General features: G+C 33.5%; 2 protein-coding genes and 2 long non-coding RNA genes across 7 annotated transcripts in view; 2 read left to right on the top strand and 2 right to left on the bottom strand.

Annotated features, from left to right (window-relative positions):
- LOC122145376 overlaps positions 1-18,504 on the bottom strand; it is a 56,265-nt gene that overhangs the window by 23,172 nt on the left and 14,589 nt on the right. The window lies entirely within an intron of this gene.
- LOC122145375 lies at positions 1,432-9,250 on the bottom strand. The gene is made up of 2 exons (XR_006160307.1): positions 9,112-9,250; positions 1,432-1,465 (listed from the first exon to the last, which is right to left on the bottom strand). It is a non-coding gene; the product is annotated as an uncharacterized LOC122145375 (long non-coding RNA).
- LOC109091826 (ADP-ribosylation factor-related protein 1) lies at positions 2,858-8,865 on the top strand. 4 transcript variants are annotated; one of them, XM_042759062.1, is made up of 8 exons: positions 2,858-3,071; positions 3,380-3,467; positions 4,243-4,325; positions 4,444-4,525; positions 5,357-5,427; positions 5,539-5,639; positions 8,371-8,461; positions 8,506-8,865. In XM_042759062.1, the coding sequence occupies exons 1-7, from the start codon at positions 2,979-2,981 to the stop codon at positions 8,456-8,458; spliced, it is 606 nt and encodes a 201-aa protein (XP_042614996.1). In that variant the 5' UTR covers positions 2,858-2,978; the 3' UTR covers positions 8,459-8,461; positions 8,506-8,865. The 4 variants fall into 4 exon arrangements, with proteins under 4 accessions (XP_042614996.1, XP_042614995.1, XP_042614994.1 ...); XM_042759061.1 differs by having other exon boundaries at positions 2,859-3,071; positions 8,371-8,494; positions 8,541-8,865; XM_042759060.1 differs by having other exon boundaries at positions 2,859-3,071; positions 8,371-8,500; positions 8,541-8,865.
- LOC109091825 (stathmin-3-like) lies at positions 8,550-17,680 on the top strand. Its single transcript, XM_019105613.2, has 6 exons — positions 8,550-8,573; positions 11,639-11,732; positions 14,719-14,814; positions 14,924-15,102; positions 16,860-17,051; positions 17,574-17,680. The coding sequence occupies exons 1-6, from the start codon at positions 8,565-8,567 to the stop codon at positions 17,631-17,633; spliced, it is 630 nt and encodes a 209-aa protein (XP_018961158.2). The 5' UTR covers positions 8,550-8,564; the 3' UTR covers positions 17,634-17,680.

Here is an 18,504-nt window from a genome sequence, read left to right as displayed (position 1 = left end):
ATTTTATTTGTGACTGGGTCACTTTCAGCTAATATTAATTCTTCTATGAAAAAAAAGAAACAAATTAACCGTATATTTGACCAGAGAGCGGTTTGCAAGAATGTTGGCTTATATGTGAACGCTCAAAATGAACTCTAAAGTGAATCAAATGCTTTTAAAGCAAACTCACACTGTTTGATTGCAGTTATTGCAATGCAATTCACTTCATATTGAATGCAAAATGAATTGCCTTTTCATGTTTGTGTAATGCCAAGTATTTTTGGCAGTCTCAGGTGATTTTTCTAACCTGAACTTGTTTTTTTGTGGGTTTATTATTGCATTAATGTAAGTGAAAGTGGAATCTTGTCGTGTATGTAATGGAATTGTTCCATTAGCTGCCTCTTGAAGTGTAAATATGCACATAAATCTTGCACACACATGCACTTACACATGAATACATGCATGAAGAACATGAGTGTGGAATAATACATCACATTTAGCATGACCTACAATGTCAGGATCAGATGTGTGCGGGGCATCGTGTCATGTAAAGCATGATGGATGCTGAGTGTGACACTGATGAAGACTGAATGCAGGTGAACGGATGTGTCAAAAAAGCCCGAAGTTCACAGAAGAATCCAAAGGACCCATAAGCATCTAAAGAAAAATGAATTCCTTAATACAAAGGAATTACATTTAAATGCATCTGATCCAGGAATGATATTTAATGTGTGTGTCTGAGAGGTTTTCTTCCAGTCAGGATATTTCTTTTGAAGGAAAGACATCATTCTGCCATAGAAATGTGTTTTTCCTTACATGCATGCAGAAGATCTGATGCATCTGAGCTCTTTGCTAAGAGTGTGGAAACATGAAATGATTTTGATGGATTTATGATAGCTCTGAGTGTCGAGAGACAGAATGAGCTGAAACTGTTTTTGGAAGTTTTCAGGACAAAAAAAACAGGGTGAGAAACAGATCAAGGACACTGAAGATCCTCTGAGAGACGTTGTCCGGCAAACAGCAGGAACAGAAATGCTTGATCATGTCTCACCGTCTTCATCTTTTAGTGCTTCTGCTGTTTTATCCTCCTCAAGGTAAAGCACAGCATCTTCAGAGAGTACATCACTAATGCAACAAGAAATGCATTCATGTTGAAAATATATATATATATATATATATATATTAAATATTTATTTGTTTGTTTGTTTGTTTGTTTATTTATTTATTTCACTGTGAAGAAAAATCAGTAGAAAACAGATAATGTTCTGAAGAAAATGAAAAGTACTTTTTCCATTAAGTTATGGAGATTTCTTTCAACCATAAAACACAACACAATGAAATGCATAATTTAAAACAGGTCTAAAATTAAAATAAAATAGTCACATTCCAGTGAAAAAATCAATACAGAAAGTGCTTTCATAATAATATGATACATGGTGCCACGTGGTGTGTGTGTGTGTGTGTGTGTGTGTGTGTGTGTGTGTGTCTGTGTGTCTGTGTGTGTAGTTCTTATTCATTTATAAAGAAAATGAAGCCTAATTTAAGTTTATAAGAAAAGGAAGCTTAAAAATGTCGCAATGCAAAAATAAAAAAATGTTCTAAAAATAGCTTTGTTTAAGTCTTTTTTTAAATTTTTTATAAAAATGTTTAAGAAAGATAAAATTAATCTATTTTTGTATTATTTTACAAAACATATAGACTTTCCATGGTGCACAGAATTCAAAGGGACAGGGTTATTATAGTTAACTAAACCCAAAACCATAAAAAAATGTTCAAATAAATTTTAAAAAACATAAAATGATGACATATCCATAAAACATAGCCATGTTTTAATTATTGTTTTAATAATACTTTTTTTAATTATTGCATGACAACAATAAATTTAAATAAAATGATGACACAGACACAAACATAATATCCAATAATATCCATTTTAATCTAAAATGAGAAACATATCACATATGTTTTTGTCTTTTTTATATATATATATTAATTGCATGGCACAAATGAATTTATTGAAATAGTGACCTTATATATTTATATCTAGGCTACATATATGTATAAAAACAGTTGACTTAAAATAAGGAGAATGTCCATGTTTGCCCTTTTTAATTCCTCCATTTGTTTTATTTCAGGTACGGGAAGAATGGAAGTATGTGGCCGTGGTCCTCCATCGGCTCTTCCTGTGGATGTTTATATTAGTGTGCATTCTGGGTATTGTAGGCTTCTACTTCCTTTAATGGTGGTAGAATACCTCCCTTTGATGCTGTTCTCTTCCTTTTCTTCTACTGATGTTAATATATTTTAAATGTTATCTGATGGTGGAAATTAAATTTGCATTAAATGTGTTTATGATCATCATCACAATGCGTTTCACATTCCTCTAAAGGTACATTTACATCTAAAAAAAAAAAAAAATTCAGGTCTTTTAATTATTTAAAGAAACAAAAGTCCTCACACAGTAGGCTAATATATTAGATTTTAACACAGTAAACTAAATGTCTGTAACTTTTTAGAAATGTTTTCTTGCATTAAATAAGCAAATTAGAACAGTGTAAAATTCACAATATCAAACAAAATAAATAATAAGAAGAATATTTTTTTAAAAAAATTCAGGTCTTTTTATTATTATTTAAATAAACAAAAGTCCCCACCACTGATTACACATTAATAGCCTATGTTAGATTTTAACACAGTAAACTAAATGTCTGTAACTTAAAAAATAAATAAATAAATATTGAAGTAGAAAAGATAACCAGAACAGTGTAAAATTCTCAATATCAAATAATAATAATAATAATAATAATAATAATAATAAAGATTTACAGTTAAAGTGATCTTTCGATCTTTGCCGCCGAACTACATTTCCCACAATGCACCAAAAATCGCCAACAACTTCCAGGAAGTGTTTATGAATGCTGCCAACATGTATTTAACAAGCCAGTAAACCGTGAGCTGCATCTGACCGCGAGCTGGTCGATACTCTGTACACTTTGAGGATGTACACTTTATTATCAGGTCTCTACAAATATATGTTTCAAAAGGACGAGTACTGCGTCCTGATCCTCGGTCTGGACAATGCAGGAAAAACGGTAAGACTAGTAATGATAGTTAACGCCTCCTTCGATAATAGTGTAGTAACGTCACTAGTTAAATTGTTGTTAAACGCATTCTGATTTAGTAACATTTTTGGGTTTTTGAGGCACAATAATCCTGTCTAGAAAGGTGCTGTCTAGGTAGGCTGCTCACTAGAATATCAGACTAAAATGCTCACTAGTCAGGTAGCACACTAGGTGTTGCTTTTATAATGCATCTTTTTCTGCTCATTTAGATCCACGCTAAATGTGATGAATAGTAGTGAGGGTTTTATGTTGACAGCTCTTTTTATTGAATATTTTAGACGTTTCTGGAACAAACAAAAACAAAATTCAGCAAAAACTACAAAGGCATGAACCTTTCGAAGATCACAACTACAGTCGGCCTCAACAGTGAGTAATGCTGTAAACTTTCTTTATTTTCAGTAATATATTTTCTGTTTAATAACTTTTTTTATTGTATTTTATTTATTATTGTTATTATTTTTGTATTTTAAGAGAGTTTCAAGTTACTAATTAATATTTATGCAATTAAAATGATATTTTTTACTTTTAAAAATAATAAAAATTTCTAATATTTTTATATTTTTTTTAATTATCACAGTATTTCTTGTTAAAATAGAGACCGTGCCTTTTAAATCAATTTTTTTTGAAGGCAGATTAGCCACTAGATTCATATACAGCTCTATATACAAAGGCTTATATTTGTTTTTAGACATAAATACATATTTTTATTATGTTGTGGATTTGGGTATATATTTAGACATTCTCAAAGACAACTATTTGTGACGGTTTAGATTTTTATTTATTTATTTTTTTTGTCTGAAATGTCAGTTTTTGCATTCATTTTTCTATTAAGGTTTCTATTTTGATATTTTAGAGTGTCATTCTGTATTTTAGTATTTTTCCATGTTTCCCATTCATTTCCAATGGTGGTCATTTTTGACCGCAAACAACACAAATGTGACTATTTTTTTAAGTCCACAATTTTTTTTTTTTTTTTTTTTTTTGTGGTCACATAGCAACTGCCATAAAAGTTATGGAGTTTCATACCATTCTGATAAAGTAGCTGTTTTTAAAATTTAAAACCTTTTTTTTTTCAGTCTAAAATGACTGAACAGCACCAGAGGGTTAATTAATTAATTAATTAGTCTCGTCTATGTTTCAGTCGGCACCATTGACGTGGGAAAAGCTCGTCTGATGTTTTGGGATCTTGGAGGACAAGAAGAGCTGCAGTCGTTGTGGGATAAGGTGACGCACATTCACTAAATCTGATCCTGCTGCTGTCATTGCATCTGCAGAGCTTGTTGAATGAATTCTCTGAATATCTCTTTCTAACGTGTCTTTTATCATGTTTTACCCGTTTCAGTACTATGCAGAGTCTCATGGTGTCATCTATGTCATCGACTCCACCGATGAGGAGCGACTGGGAGAATCCAAGAACGCTTTCGGTGAGTTTTACTGAACGAGGGATCAGTTCAAACCTGTACAAGCAGCAGTGTTCGTTCATGGCTTTCTGATGAGCATTTAATCAGCTGGAGAGTCACAGTCTGGCTGCTAGTAAATAATAAAGAGAATAAACAGTTATAACGGACACAGAATAGTCAGAGGTCGTCCTTCATATGAAATGCAGGTTTGTTTAATCAGACTGCATTATATTATATATATATATAATGTGTTAGAAATAATTAATTATATAAATATGATTAATTTTCACAGCATTAAAGTAGTTTAAAAATTCGAATTAAAGTTAATGAAGGTCTGAAATCAGAGCCAAAATAAAGTCATGGCATTAAATATTACATGCACCGCAAAAAGAAATCAATAAAAATCTTCCTCATTATGGTCTTGTTTTATGATACAAACTTCTTAAAAAAAAAAAAAAAAAAAAAAAATGACATCTAAGAAATTGAACACAATTAAGTGAGTTTATACGTAAAGAACAAATATCTGTCAGTGGAATATGAAAACTGTTTTCTCTTTGAATTAAGCTGATTTTATCTGCTACAGTGAATTCAGAAGTTATTGAGATCTGCCGGAAGTTGTATTTTTATACTCTGAAGAGCTGCTAGTTTGTATCACCACTAGACTTTTACATTTAAAGGATGTTGAAGCATCGTGTTCCCTTCGAGTCATTCTTTACTTGGTCTTAACTTGACCTTCAGAAACCCTGACGTGAAAAACTATTATGAACACAACTGAATAAAAGTGATTGTGACCGTCCTAGTCAGACGCTCTCTTCCTGAATCAGTGTCTAATGACGTCATGTTTCCGTCGTACAGAGAAGATGATCAGCAGCGAAGTTTTGGAAGGAGTTCCTCTTCTCGTGCTGGCGAACAAACAGGACGTGGAGGTACAGTATGAGCCCCTAACCATCTGTGTGTTCATCTCACAGTGGTCTGTAGGTGGTGCTGTGCTCCTTTATTTCCACACTGAGGTCACAAACTCGTCTTCTGTTCCTCAGAACTGTCTGTCTGTGCCCGACATTAAGACGGCTTTCAGCGACTGCGCTCCCAAAATCGGTAAACGGGACTGTCTGGTGCAGCCCTGCAGTGCTTTATCAGGGTATGTTTGACTCGTTTATTATTCAGTGCTGTGTGTGGAAGTGGAAACCCTGATGAGTTCAAGCAGTCCCCAAGAAAACAACAACAAATGTTCTTTGAAGTAGTTCTGAGAAATGCACAAAAACTGCGTGCAGCTCAAGATCAGTCACTGAGTTGGTGATCTCTGCAGATTATTTGCTAACACTTTACTTAGTCTTTTTATTTTTTTTTTCATAAATTGATGTAACCAAGTTTTAAATGCATTGCAATAGTATTTAAATAGGTTTTGTCAATGCATTTTACTTTCTAAATGTGAAATTATAATGCATTTTACTTTCTAAATGTGAAATTATAATGCATTTTACTTACTAAAGGTGAAATTATAATGCATTTTACTTACTAAAGGTGTAATTATAATGCATTTTACTTTCTAAATGTGAAATTATAATGCATTTTACTTACTAAAGGTGAAATTATAATGCATTTATAATGCATTTTACTTACTAAAGGTGAAATTATAATGCATTTTACTTTCTAAAGGTGAAATTATAATGCATTTTACTTACTAAAGGTGAAATTATAATGCATTTTACTTACTAAAGGTGTAATTATAATGCATTTTACTTTCTAAATGTGAAATTATAATGCATTTTACTTACTAAATGTGAAATTATAATGCATTTTACTTACTAAAGGTGTAATTATAATGCATTTTAACTTACTAAAGGTGAAATTATAATGAATTTTACTTACTAAAGGTGAAAATTATAATGCATTTTACTTTACTAAAGGTGTAATTATAATGCATTTTACTTTCTAAAGGTGAAATTATAATGCATTTTACTTACTAAAGGTGAAATTATAATGCATTTTACTTACTAAAGGTGTAATTATAATGCATTTTACTTACTAAAGGTGAAATTATAATGCATTTTTACTTACTAAAGGTGAAATTATAATGCATTTTACTTACTAAAGGTGAAATTATAATGCATTTTACTTACTAAAGGTGTAATTATAATGCATTTTACTTTCTAAAGGTGTAATTATAATGCATTTTACTTTCTAAAGGTGAAATTATAATGCATTTTTACTGACTAAAGGTGTAATTATAATGCATTTTACTTACTAAAGGTGAAATTATAATGCATTTTAACTTACTAAAGGTGTAATTATATAATGCATTTTACTTTCTAAAGGTGAAATTATAATGCATTTTACTTACTTACTAAAGGTGTAATTATAATGCATTTTACTTACTAAAGGTGAAATTATAATGCATTTTACTTACTAAAGGTGTAATTATAATGCATTTTACTTACTAAAGGTGAAATTATAATGCATTTTACTTACTAAAGGTGAAATTATAATGCATTTTACTTACTAAAGGTGAAATTATAATGCATTTTACTTACTAAAGGTGTAATTATAATGCATTTTACTTACTAAAGGTGAAATTATAATGCATTTTACTTACTAAAGGTGAAATTATAATGCATTTTACTTACTAAAGGTGTAATTATAATGCATTTTACTTACTAAAGGTGAAATTATAATGCATTTTACTTACTAAAGGTGTAATTATAATGCATTTTACTTTCTAAAGGTGAAATTATAATGCATTTTACTTACTAAAGGTGAAATTATAATGCATTTTACTTACTAAAGGTGAAATTATAATGGCATTTTACTTACTAAAGGTGTAATTATAATGCATTTTACTTTCTAAAGGTGAAATTATAATGCCATTTTACTTACTAAAGGTGAAATTATAATGCATTTTACTTACTAAAGGTGTAATATAATGCATTTTACTTACTAAAGGTGAAATTATAATGCATTTTACTTACTAAAGGTGTAATTATAATGCATTTTACTTACTAAAGGTGAAATTATAATGCATTTTACTTTCTAAAGGTGAAATTATAATGCACTTTACTTACTAAAGGCGAAATTATAATGCACTTTACTTTCTAAAGGTGTAATTATAATGCACTTTACTTTCTAAAGGTGTAATTATAATGCATTTTAACTGAGGTTTCAATTATTCATGCGATCATGCGATGCATTATAATGTTTATTACAAGGCCTAATTAATGCATTAAAACCAGTTTTATAATGCATTATATATAAAGGCTTTAAGTTAAGTGGTATCGATTGTTTTTATAACTTTATTTGATACTTTGTTGGCAGTATTAAATGAATCTTGCAGTGATTCTAAAGCATTACTACAATTCCAGTTTTGCACTTGTTTCTTCACAACTTGAGTATGAGAGCATTAATACAAGATTATTTTAGTGTCACAACTCTGAAGTCATCGCAGATGTTCATATACGAACTGTTTTCAACACTGATAATAATCAGAAATGTTTCTTAATCATCATATTAGAATAATTTCTGAAGATCATGTGAAACCGAAGACTGGAGTAATGATGCTGAAATTTCAGCTTTGATGCATTTTTATCAATTACACTTTAATATATATTCACATAGAAAACAGTTATTTTAGATTGTAATAATATTTCACAATTTTTACTGTATTTTTGATCAAATAAGTGCAACCTTGGTGAGCAGAAAAGACATTTCAAACATTTGGCTGGTATTGTATATCTTGGTAAATGTTGCTGTACATTTTGTTGTTTAATGCTAAATGAAAATTATTAAATATAATTCATCCTTGATTATTTTAAACTTGCTTTTTACTTTATTACCTGTAAATGTTTTGATGTTCTCTGTACGGTTGTGTTTTTCAGGCAGGGCGTGAATGACGGCATTGAATGGATGGTCAAATGCGTGATCAGGAACATTCACCGGCCTCCCAGACAGAAAGACATCACATAGAGCGCTGTGTGTGTGTGTGTGTGTGTGTGTGTGTGTGTGTGTGTGTGTGTGTGTGTGTGTGTGTGTGTGTGTGTGTGTGAAGAGCGAGAGAGTGGATGCAGTTATCATGCCACATGTAAGTTATGATATTATATTTGGGTGATACTCAGAGTTTGATATCTGTGTTGTGATGCTGCAGACATTGTAGATATTTCTATGCTAAACTGACACTAGTTTTGTTTTCTGATGAGTTTTTAAATTCTCTGCTAAAACCTTCTTTAAACTCATGTCTTCAGATTAAATCAGTCCTATCACATAACGAAGACGTTCCTCATGCAGCGTTTCAAGAGGCGTTGTTTATAAGACCCAACAAATCAAAACCTAATTACTAACCAGTTCTATAATAAACAGCAGAGATGGAAATGAAAGTATTTGTGTCTGGGTTTAATCAGCACGACAGATGTTTTCCCAACCCTTACAAATCCGGGAAATGTCTTATTCTGTCAGGACTGGCTGTTATTGATTTACTTTTGTCTTAAGCTGAATGCATTTTGCATGAAGGCAGCGGTGAATCAATAATCGCTGCTCATGCAATGAATGCCATTACAGCAGCAAGCACCACATCTGTGACCTCGGACACTTCAAGTGTTCGCTTCAGCTGCAGGATATTATACGTGTGTGTGTGTGTGTGTGTGTGTGTGTGTGAAAGAGAGTCAGTATAATGTTGAACATGTGCCTCCTCTCTCTGCTCTGAATGCACATACCTTCAAGACCCAAAGCTCCAGACATTCCCAGTGTGTGTTTAATCAGCTGATCAGTGGTGTGTAAGGCAGACGTCACTATACTGTTGCTCATATTTAGATTTTTTGTTGTTCAGCTCTCTTCACACGAAGTCTTAACGCTGAGTGCGTGTACGAGTGTTTGAAACAGATGATCTAAACCTGCTTAAATCAGACTGTTCCCTTGTGCTGTTGTTTGAGGACAGCAGACTCAGTCAAGACGCTCTTCGCACGCAAACCTTCAGCAGAGCCATGAATTGTGTATGAAGACTTGTGTAATAGTGCATCTGTGGATCTGGAATGGAACTAGAATTTTAGTGCTGTGTTACAATGCAACAAAAAAAATTATTTGTCTTGTTTTAAATATTAAATATTTAAGACTTAATTTAGAGAATTTATCTTGAATTAACTTTTTTTCACTCCATTGCAAATAGTTCCATATTAAAAACATCACATAATTAAACCATAATTTCCATATTAAATACCTTTTTTATCACATAATTACACTTAAATTTTCCATATTTAAAACCATAAATACTTTGAAGTTTCTTTTTTTTTCTTTATATAATGTCCCAGACTTAAAAGTTTTTTTTTTTTTTCATTTTAAAATTTTATTTTATTTTGTTGAATTATTTTTGCCAGATGAAAACGATAAAGGCTTTGAAGTTTCTTTTTTTTCTTTATAATGTTTTAATTTTTATTTTAAACATCACAGACTGCCATTGAAGAGTGCTTAATTTAGACTAGGAAGCAATTGCAATTGCATAGCAGCATGTGAAAATGCATAAAAAAGTCAGGACTTGATTATTATTTGCTCCCCATTTGTTGCATGTGGCAATTTTCTTCTTTTATTCCATCTTAATTTAAAGTCTTGATCCATTACATAAATCCCAGCAGTCTAATGCATGTAAGTGTCAGTTTCAGACCAATAGCTGATTAGAAAAGTGATCAAATGTTGTGCGACTGAACCCAATACATCTTTAGTCTTGTCAATGAAGTACTGATTTCTTCAAAACCTCATCGACCGGACCAAAGACATACAGTACAGGTCAAAAGTTTGGAAACATTACTATTTTTAATGTTTTTGAAAGAAGTTTCTTCTGCTCATCAAGCCTGCATTTATTTGATCAAAAATACAGAAAAGAATGTAATATTGTGATATATTATTACAATTTAAAATAATTGTTTTTAAATTTATTATACTTTAAATTATCATTTATTTCTGTGATGCAAAGCTGAATTTTTAGGATCATTATCACATGATCCTTTAGAAATCATTCTAATATGATGATTCATTATCAAAGTTGGAAACAGTTCTGCTGCTTAATATTTTTTCAGAACATGTGATACTTTTTTAGGATACTTTGATGAATAAAAAGTAAAAAAAGAAAAAAAGAAGCTATGTTTTTAAAATATAAATATTTTGTAATAACAATATACACTACTGGTCAGTAATTTTTTTTTATTTCTTTTTTTTAAAATAAAATCAATACTTTTATTCAGCAAGGATGTGTTAAATTGATAAAAAGTGATAGTAAAGAAAATATATTATTAGAATATTTTTTATTTTGAATAAATGCAGTTCTTTTTAAACTTTTATTCATCAAATATATTAGACAGCAGAACTGTTTCCAACACTCATAATAAATCAGAATATTAGAATGATTTCTAAATGATCATGTGATAGACTGGATGTTACATGTGACACTGAAGGCTGGAGTAATGAGGCTGAAAATTCAGCTTTGCATCACAGGAATAAATTATTTTTTCAAAGTATATGCAAATAGAAAACTATTATTTTAAGTTGTAATAATTTTTCACAATATTACTGTTTTTTCTGTATTTTTGATCAAATAAATGCAGGCTTGATGAGCAGAAGAGACTTCTTTCAAAAATATTAAAAATAGTAATGTTTCCAAAACCTGTACTACAGCAACCCAAAAATGTAACAATGCACATAAAAAACAAACAATAAACATACAAAAATAAACAAAATAACAAAACAAACAAACAAACCCAAAAAAATAACAATTCACAACCCAGATGACTTATAAACTGGTGTTTTGGTTATTTTTATATTCAAGTATTCAAAATTCAATTCAAATATTCAAATATTCAATATTCAACTTTTCTCAGCCCAGATGACATAAACTGGTGTTTTGGTTATTTTCAGTGTTGTGCTTAAACAAATGCATCACTTATTCATTTCGAAGGTGTAAGCGAGCAGTAAAAATAGCTTGTTTCCAAGACAATGGCACAATATCACTTTATTATTCTTTTTATTCTTAATTTATCTCTTGATCTGAGAAAATAGCTGGTTTGTCAGCAATGTCATTTATCCTCATCTCTCGTCCTCTCCACCTTCACCTCCTCCTCCTCCCTCCTCCACCTTCCATCCATCATTCCTCCCCTGCTAATACAGACCACTACTGCGTCACTCCTTCAGCACTTCACTCCGTTCATCTCTCCGCTCAGCATCCATCCGCCCGACAGCACTATGGACAGCACAGTTTCAGGTAAGACTAATCTCTCTCCAGAATAATCTCTCTCTGCAGGAAGGATGCTGAGAGAATAGGGAGATTTTTGCACGAGTTATTGCATGCGATTGCATGAGCCACCACTGAATCACTTCTTTTAGCATGACATTGGCACTGGTGAATATGTCCTTTGTCAAGCATGCACACGCTATGATATCTAAGAGATGAGATCATTAATGAACCGATCCATTTAATAAAGGGTGTTTCTGTTTGAACAACACTGTTATTGTGCGCTGATGCTGAACACTGCAGATGCTGCGCTATAAAAAAACACAGGTTCATTTGGAGGGTAGCAGTGCTGCAAAATGTGGCGCAATATTGTAGATGTGACTGGATCAGATTTAAACACATACAGGCAGGATAGGTTTGGAATTAGTCGTCGTCTACGTAGTCTCATGTTGACTTTGATAAGACCTTAAAAACCTTGAGCAGCCGATGACCAGAACCGCTCTGCAACACTGGTGGAATTAGTTTGCATTGTGTTGGTCTGAATTAGCTGTAGATCATACATAAATAACAGGAGTGAACTGTGCACATTATATTGTGTGTTTTGCTCAAATGTCTAGCAGACAAAGCATGATTTGAGTTTGCTTTGCTACCTCAGCCTTCTTGCAAAGTCACTTCTCCTTTGAGCATGTCATGAGTGATAAATGAATGTGCTCCGATGCACACTAACTTAGAGGAATAATTAAAAAGCACCATTAGCTACTGTAATAAACACTAACTTTTAAGGCTGTCCCTTTTGCATGCATGCATTTGCAATTTCTGATTCCTCAAACCATGTTTCTTATTGAGGTGCATTGTTTGAGCATCATGACACAGAGCTCACATTCACACAAACTCACAGTTTTATTGACGTGGTGCAATAATCGGATCAATAATGCATGAATCAGGTTGAGGGTGGGGTTTGAGTGTGTCGACTGCAGCCTGGTAACATGCTTGCATTTATGCATTTGCATCGCTTTTAAAATATTTCATGAAGCAATACAGGTCAGTTCAGGGAAACACCTCTAGTTTTGGCAGTAACACAAATTTTGTGATTTGCAAAGTTTGCTGCTTAAGCTGTTGTGGTTTACATGGCCTTTCATGCAAAGAAATTGCTACAAAGAATATTGCACCTGAAAGAACTATTTACCAGATCATTCCTGCAAGAGCAACTTCTTCCAACAATCCGTGAGCAATTTGGTGATGATCCGTGCATTTTCCAGCATCTTGTTTTCCAGAGGAAATGTCTAAACAATTCTTAAATCAAGATACATGTACTTGAGAAACAAATAATATCATTAAATTCTTGTTTTCCAGTGGAAATGTCTAAACAATTCTTAAATCAAGATACATGTACTTGAGAAACAAATAATATAAAATATATAAACATTCTGTAACTCTCCAGACTGGAGTTATGTAATCATAGCATGTTGTAGACCAAAGGTGTCTTATCTATACTTTTGCATTGCATGTAAGGTTCTGGTAAGTTTAATGCATCACTGATTTGTTGTCATATTAACTATGTTTCTGTTTATTTATTTATAAAGCACAATTAAAACAACATAACGTTGACCAATGTGCTGTACAAACTATAAATACAAATTTCACAGTACTAACATTCAGACAAACAATGACCAACAACAACAAATGTTATTAAAAAAAAAGAACTAAATGCTAATTCAAGTAAATGCACTTTCAATTTTCGTTTAAAGTAACCTAATGACGGAGCCAGTCTGAGATGTAGATGTAGCTTATTCCAGGGCTTCGGAGCTGCTACTGCAAACGCCCGGTCACCACTCAATTTCAGTCTAGTCCTTGTAATGTCTGGGATCATTTGATTTGCTGATCTGAGAGACCTGGGTGGTTTGTATATATGAAGGAGATCCACTAAATATGATGGGGACAAATTATGCAATGCTTTATATACAAGAATCAATAAAATCAATTCTGTACTGCACTGGCAACCACTGAAGTGACGCTAAAATCGTGTTACATGCTGTTTTTTTTTTACCCTGTTAAAAGCCTAGCAGTCGCATTTTGAACCAATTGAAGACTATTTAACAATACTTGGCTAATACCCACATACAGTGAGTTACAGTAATCCAGTCTTACAGAAATAAAAGCATGAATAATCCTTTCAAAATCACTGGAGGACAGAAACGGTTTTACCTTTGCTATTGATCTTAAATAGAAGAAACAAGATTTGACCACAGAGTTGATCTGTTGTCTCAAATTGGACACCAAGGTTCTTCACCACAGATTTATAGAAGGGAGCTAAATTGCCGAGTCAAAAGAGTTTTTGGCGTCAGGAGCCCCGAACCAGATTATTTTAGTTTTTCTTTCATTCAAATTCAGATAATTTTCGGACATCCAAGATTTAACTTCATGTAAACAACTCAAGAGTGACTCAAAAGAGCTTTTATCCTGTTTCTGCCAAGGTAGATATAACTGTGTGAGTGTCATCTGCGTAACAATGAAAAGATACTCCATGCTTATGAAATATAGTACCTAAGGGTAACATAATGAAAACAAGACTGGGCCGAGAATGGATCCTTGTGGAACTCCACTAGACAATGGGGCCATTTTAGAGTAATGTTCACTAAAATGGACTGAAAACGTCCTATTAGAAAGAAAGGATATGAACCAATCAAATCCCATACCCCGGATTCCCACTGTCTTTTCTAGATGAAAGACAAGAATATTGTGATCAATGGTATCAAATGAGATCTAATAAAACTAAAATCACTGAGCTGCCTGAATCAATCGAAATAAAAATATCATTTAAAACTTTCAACAAGGTCGTTTCTGTACTATGACTTGCTTTTAAACCCTGACTGTTGGTTTAATGTGACTTTTTCTAGAATTTTAGATAAGAATGGCAATTCTTATAACATTTGGATCCATTTTTTTTTTCAAATTATTAACTTTTAAACTATATATAAATTAAACTATATTCATATAATTTCTCTTTCTTTTGCAGGCTACTCTGAGAAGCTGAGAGAGATGTCGGTGTTGTCTCTCCTCTGCTCCTGTTTGTATTCCCAGCCTCTTCCCAACACCTTCGGTCAGTTTGAAGGTAGGAACATCAACAGCCAGACGGCCAATGATTGAAGGCCTTACTACGAGAATATTTAGGTTTAAGTTTATGCATCACATTCATTGTCCTCATCATCATTCCTCCACAGATATGGAGGTGAAGTCACTGAATAAGCGAGCTTCTGGTCAGGCGTTTGAGGTCATCCTGAAGAGTCCAACTGAGCCGTCTCCAGAGAGACCCCAGACTCTGGCACTGCCGCCCCAGAAGAAGGAGCCTTCCCTGGGGGAGCTACAGAGGAGGCTGGAGGCCGCCGAGGAGAGACGGAAGGTAAGATGATGATGCCAGTAAATATCAGTTTATTAGGGGTTTTTTTTCTTAGAAAAATTATTGACCTTTTTTTTCGGAGCACTGCGCATAAACTTGTAAAAAGTATTGCCTTTAACATGCTTTTTGGACACTTCCATCTTGTTCTAGTAGAGAGTAGTCCACAGGATGTTTCTTGAGCAACACATGCAGCTGACTAGAATAACATTTAATTATTTAGCAGATGCATTTATCAATTGAAACACATTCATGAAAAGCAAAAGCACATGGGTAACTGAGAATCTTAAAGGTGCTTGTATATTTTCGTATTCGTCATTCTAAAAATTCATCATGCACAGAAACCTTGCACGATGCGTATTAATCCGTTGTGGAAAAAATGTGCAAAATACAAAATTTAGTCTTCAACACAGGGTGTTTAGGTGCTTGTCAGACGCCATTCTGGATTTTGGTGTTCGCTTGTAAGGTGGCTCTGACCACTTCTCAAAAAGCCTACTATAGATGCAAAAAATGAGGTTGTATTTATTTTTTAATGTGTGAAAATTTCACACTCAGTGTGCAAGGACCTTAACACTCAAAAAAATTAAATGTTACTTATTGGCATTGACGGTTCCGTCCATGTAACCGTTCCACTGCACAAAACATTCTTCATAATAGAAAAAGGTTCTTTAGATTATTAAAATGTTCTTCTGACTAAGAAAACTTTCAATAACATCAATAACATATCTCTCACATTTCCACCATACAAAAAATACAAAAAAGTGTTATAAATGTTATAGCTGTTATAAATTCACTGAACCAAGGCTTCAAGGGGCTTATTGCTTTTATAAAACGGTTATTCCCAGTGGTGGAAAGAGTACTGAAAATTTGTACTTACAAGTACTGTTACATTGGTGAAATGATACTCAATTACAAGCAAAAGTACTGATGCCAAAACAGTACTTAAGTAAAAGTACAAAGTACTCTTCTCAAAAACTACTCAGAGTACTAGTTACTTTTTAGCCGGCGATATTTAATGAATTTCCAAAAAATATTCATATCAAAGATCTATGTGGATAATAGCTACTTTGAACAAAACCCACTTTTATCTTAGTGACAAAGTACTTTAATTAGTGGTCATGATACAGGAATTTCTAACTTCAATACCTTGAAAATATCAATATTAAAGTTCGCGTGAACCGGAAGGGCGGGGCTTTAATGTGGTGCGGTGCAGCTCCACTCCACCTCTTGCTCATAGCATATTCACGGTTGGATAGAAGTGGTTAAGAATATCTGCTTGTTATGCGTGACATCACGCTTCACTGCTTCTGGGTCTTAACGCTCTGCCAGACACCCCAAGAAAACATCAAACTGTGCTAATATACACCCACGATGTCATGTAATACTGAAAAGTTATAATCCTAACCTTTATCTCCATACTGAAATCCCAGATGACCAGACAGTGATTCAGCTAAAATATTAATGTCTGAAATACTGTGAGTGTGCGCACAACAAATTTTTAAATGCTTAGCTTAAGTATGTAATATTAATTAAATAGTGCTCATAAATGACTGTTGAGATTGTATTCTCAAATGAAATAAGTAGAGGCATGGACCCGGAAACAAATTTTGCAACACAATACAAAATTGAGTCCTCTTTTTACATGTCCATTGCTGTTTTCATGATTTTTCCCACTTTCTGGCTTCTTTCCTCTGCACTTATTGAATGTCAGAGAAGGTTTCTTCATTAAATTTGTCATCACCTTTCTGCACTTCTTTCTGTAGTCTCAGGAGAAGCAGGTGCTGAAGCAGTTGGCGGAGAAACGGGAGCGTGAGAAGGAGGTGCTCAACAAGGCCCAGGAGGTCAACAACAACTACAGCAAGATGACCGAGGAGAAACTCCACCACAAAATGGAGCTGAACCAAGAAAATCGCATGGCCCGTCTCAGTGCTCTCAAGCAGCGTCTGAGAGAGAAGGTGAGTCTGTCTGGTTTGTCTTTCATGAATTTGACATGAAATACAAGTTCCTTCGTTCTACTGTGAATGATTCATCAGAGTATTATTCCATAGGAAATATGAGTGTAGATGCTCCGTCATCCTCAGCCACCAACATCCCGTTCAAAAAGCCTCCTCACACTTCTGTTGTGAAGAAGTTCCATGGCAACCTGAATGCATTTTACATTATGCATTTGTCTGACACCTTTACGAAAAACAGCTGGCCTTGCATTCATTGCTATCAGTTCATGCATTACCTGGGAACTGAACTAATGACTTTGGCTTTTGTGAGTGACTGTTTGCGCAATGGAAAAATGGAAATGGATTTTTTTTTTTTTTTAACCACAGTTCCTATTGCGTGTTGTTTTTCTGAAGTAACAGGCTTACAGCTGTACTTTACTGTCAGTAAAAAAGAGAACTAGTTTTTTTTTTTTTCTTCCTGGTTGCTATGAAACAGTTCTTATTTATTGGATGTTTATATTCTGTCTATCTTTTCTTTGTTAGGAGCTTCACGCTGCAGAAGTCCGGAAGAATAAGGAACTTCACACTGACCTCTCTGGCTAAGGTCACTCTCGTTGACGCCAGAGCTGTGAGATGTCCATTTGGAGAATCAAACTCACCTTATCAGTTTACCTTATCAATAAATGTCTGAGCATATAACAGTATCCCACGTACAATTACATGGACAAAAGTATGTGAGCATCCAAACACCACAGCCATACATCCTTGTTGACTGTTTAATTTGAGAAGCATGGGCATTAATGGGCAGTTTGTTCTTCATAAAAGCTAGTTCGGTGTCCCAGTTCATCCCAAAGGTATTCAGGTCTGGACTTTGTGTAGGCCTGTCAAAATCTTTGACCGTTCTTGATGGACCTTGACTTGTGTGATGTTCCTAAATCAACATCTTCTGTTGATGCTAGAACAAGAAGTCGTATCCCAATCCCTAAACCCAATCTTTACCACAAGATAATGGCTAAAATCAGAGGAAAGTTGATTAGAATGTTGTTCAAGCTACTACTTATTCCTTAAAATCTGTTTGGCTGAGGTTAATCCAGGAAGGAACATGCCCTACTTGGCAGAACTGCAGTCACCTGCTTTGTGCACAAGGACTTTGTCATGCTGAATCAGAAAAGCGTCACCCAAAGCTGTTGAACAATCTCCAGAATGTCACTGTATGGAGCAGCATAAAGATTTATAATTATTTCACTAGCCACATGCATTTATTGCAAAGAGTTGTCCACATACTTTTGACCATGAAGTTTATCTGCCTGCTGACAAAAAACCTACAACTTAGACCAGCTTAAAGACTTGTTTTTAGATTGGCATTATTGACACGAGCTGATTAAGAGGGTTGTTGTTGCTGATGATAAACCAGCTAGACCAGTAAGTGAGCTAAAGCCAGCATGATACTGTCAAAGCATACCTTATTGTGTAA

The sequence above is a fragment of the Cyprinus carpio genome, chromosome A6, assembly GCF_018340385.1.
Source record: "Cyprinus carpio isolate SPL01 chromosome A6, ASM1834038v1, whole genome shotgun sequence".
Taxonomy (NCBI): Eukaryota; Metazoa; Chordata; class Actinopteri; order Cypriniformes; family Cyprinidae; genus Cyprinus; species Cyprinus carpio.
The sequence above is the reverse complement of the archived record's forward strand: the minus strand, read 5'-3'. Positions and strand labels throughout refer to the sequence as shown.

Excerpts from the sequence above, each read along its gene's own strand:
- LOC109091826 (XM_042759062.1), top strand. The coding sequence starts at position 2,979 with ATGTACACTTTATTATCAGGTCTCTACAAATATATGTTTCAAAAGGAC. Across the intron at positions 4,526-5,356 it reads AGAATCCAAGAACGCTTTCG|AGAAGATGATCAGCAGCGAA; the intron begins GTGAGTTTTACT and ends TCCGTCGTACAG. Across the intron at positions 5,428-5,538 it reads CGAACAAACAGGACGTGGAG|AACTGTCTGTCTGTGCCCGA; the intron begins GTACAGTATGAG and ends TCTGTTCCTCAG.
- LOC109091825 (XM_019105613.2), top strand. Across the intron at positions 14,815-14,923 it reads CACCTTCGGTCAGTTTGAAG|ATATGGAGGTGAAGTCACTG; the intron begins GTAGGAACATCA and ends ATTCCTCCACAG. Across the intron at positions 15,103-16,859 it reads CCGCCGAGGAGAGACGGAAG|TCTCAGGAGAAGCAGGTGCT; the intron begins GTAAGATGATGA and ends TTCTTTCTGTAG.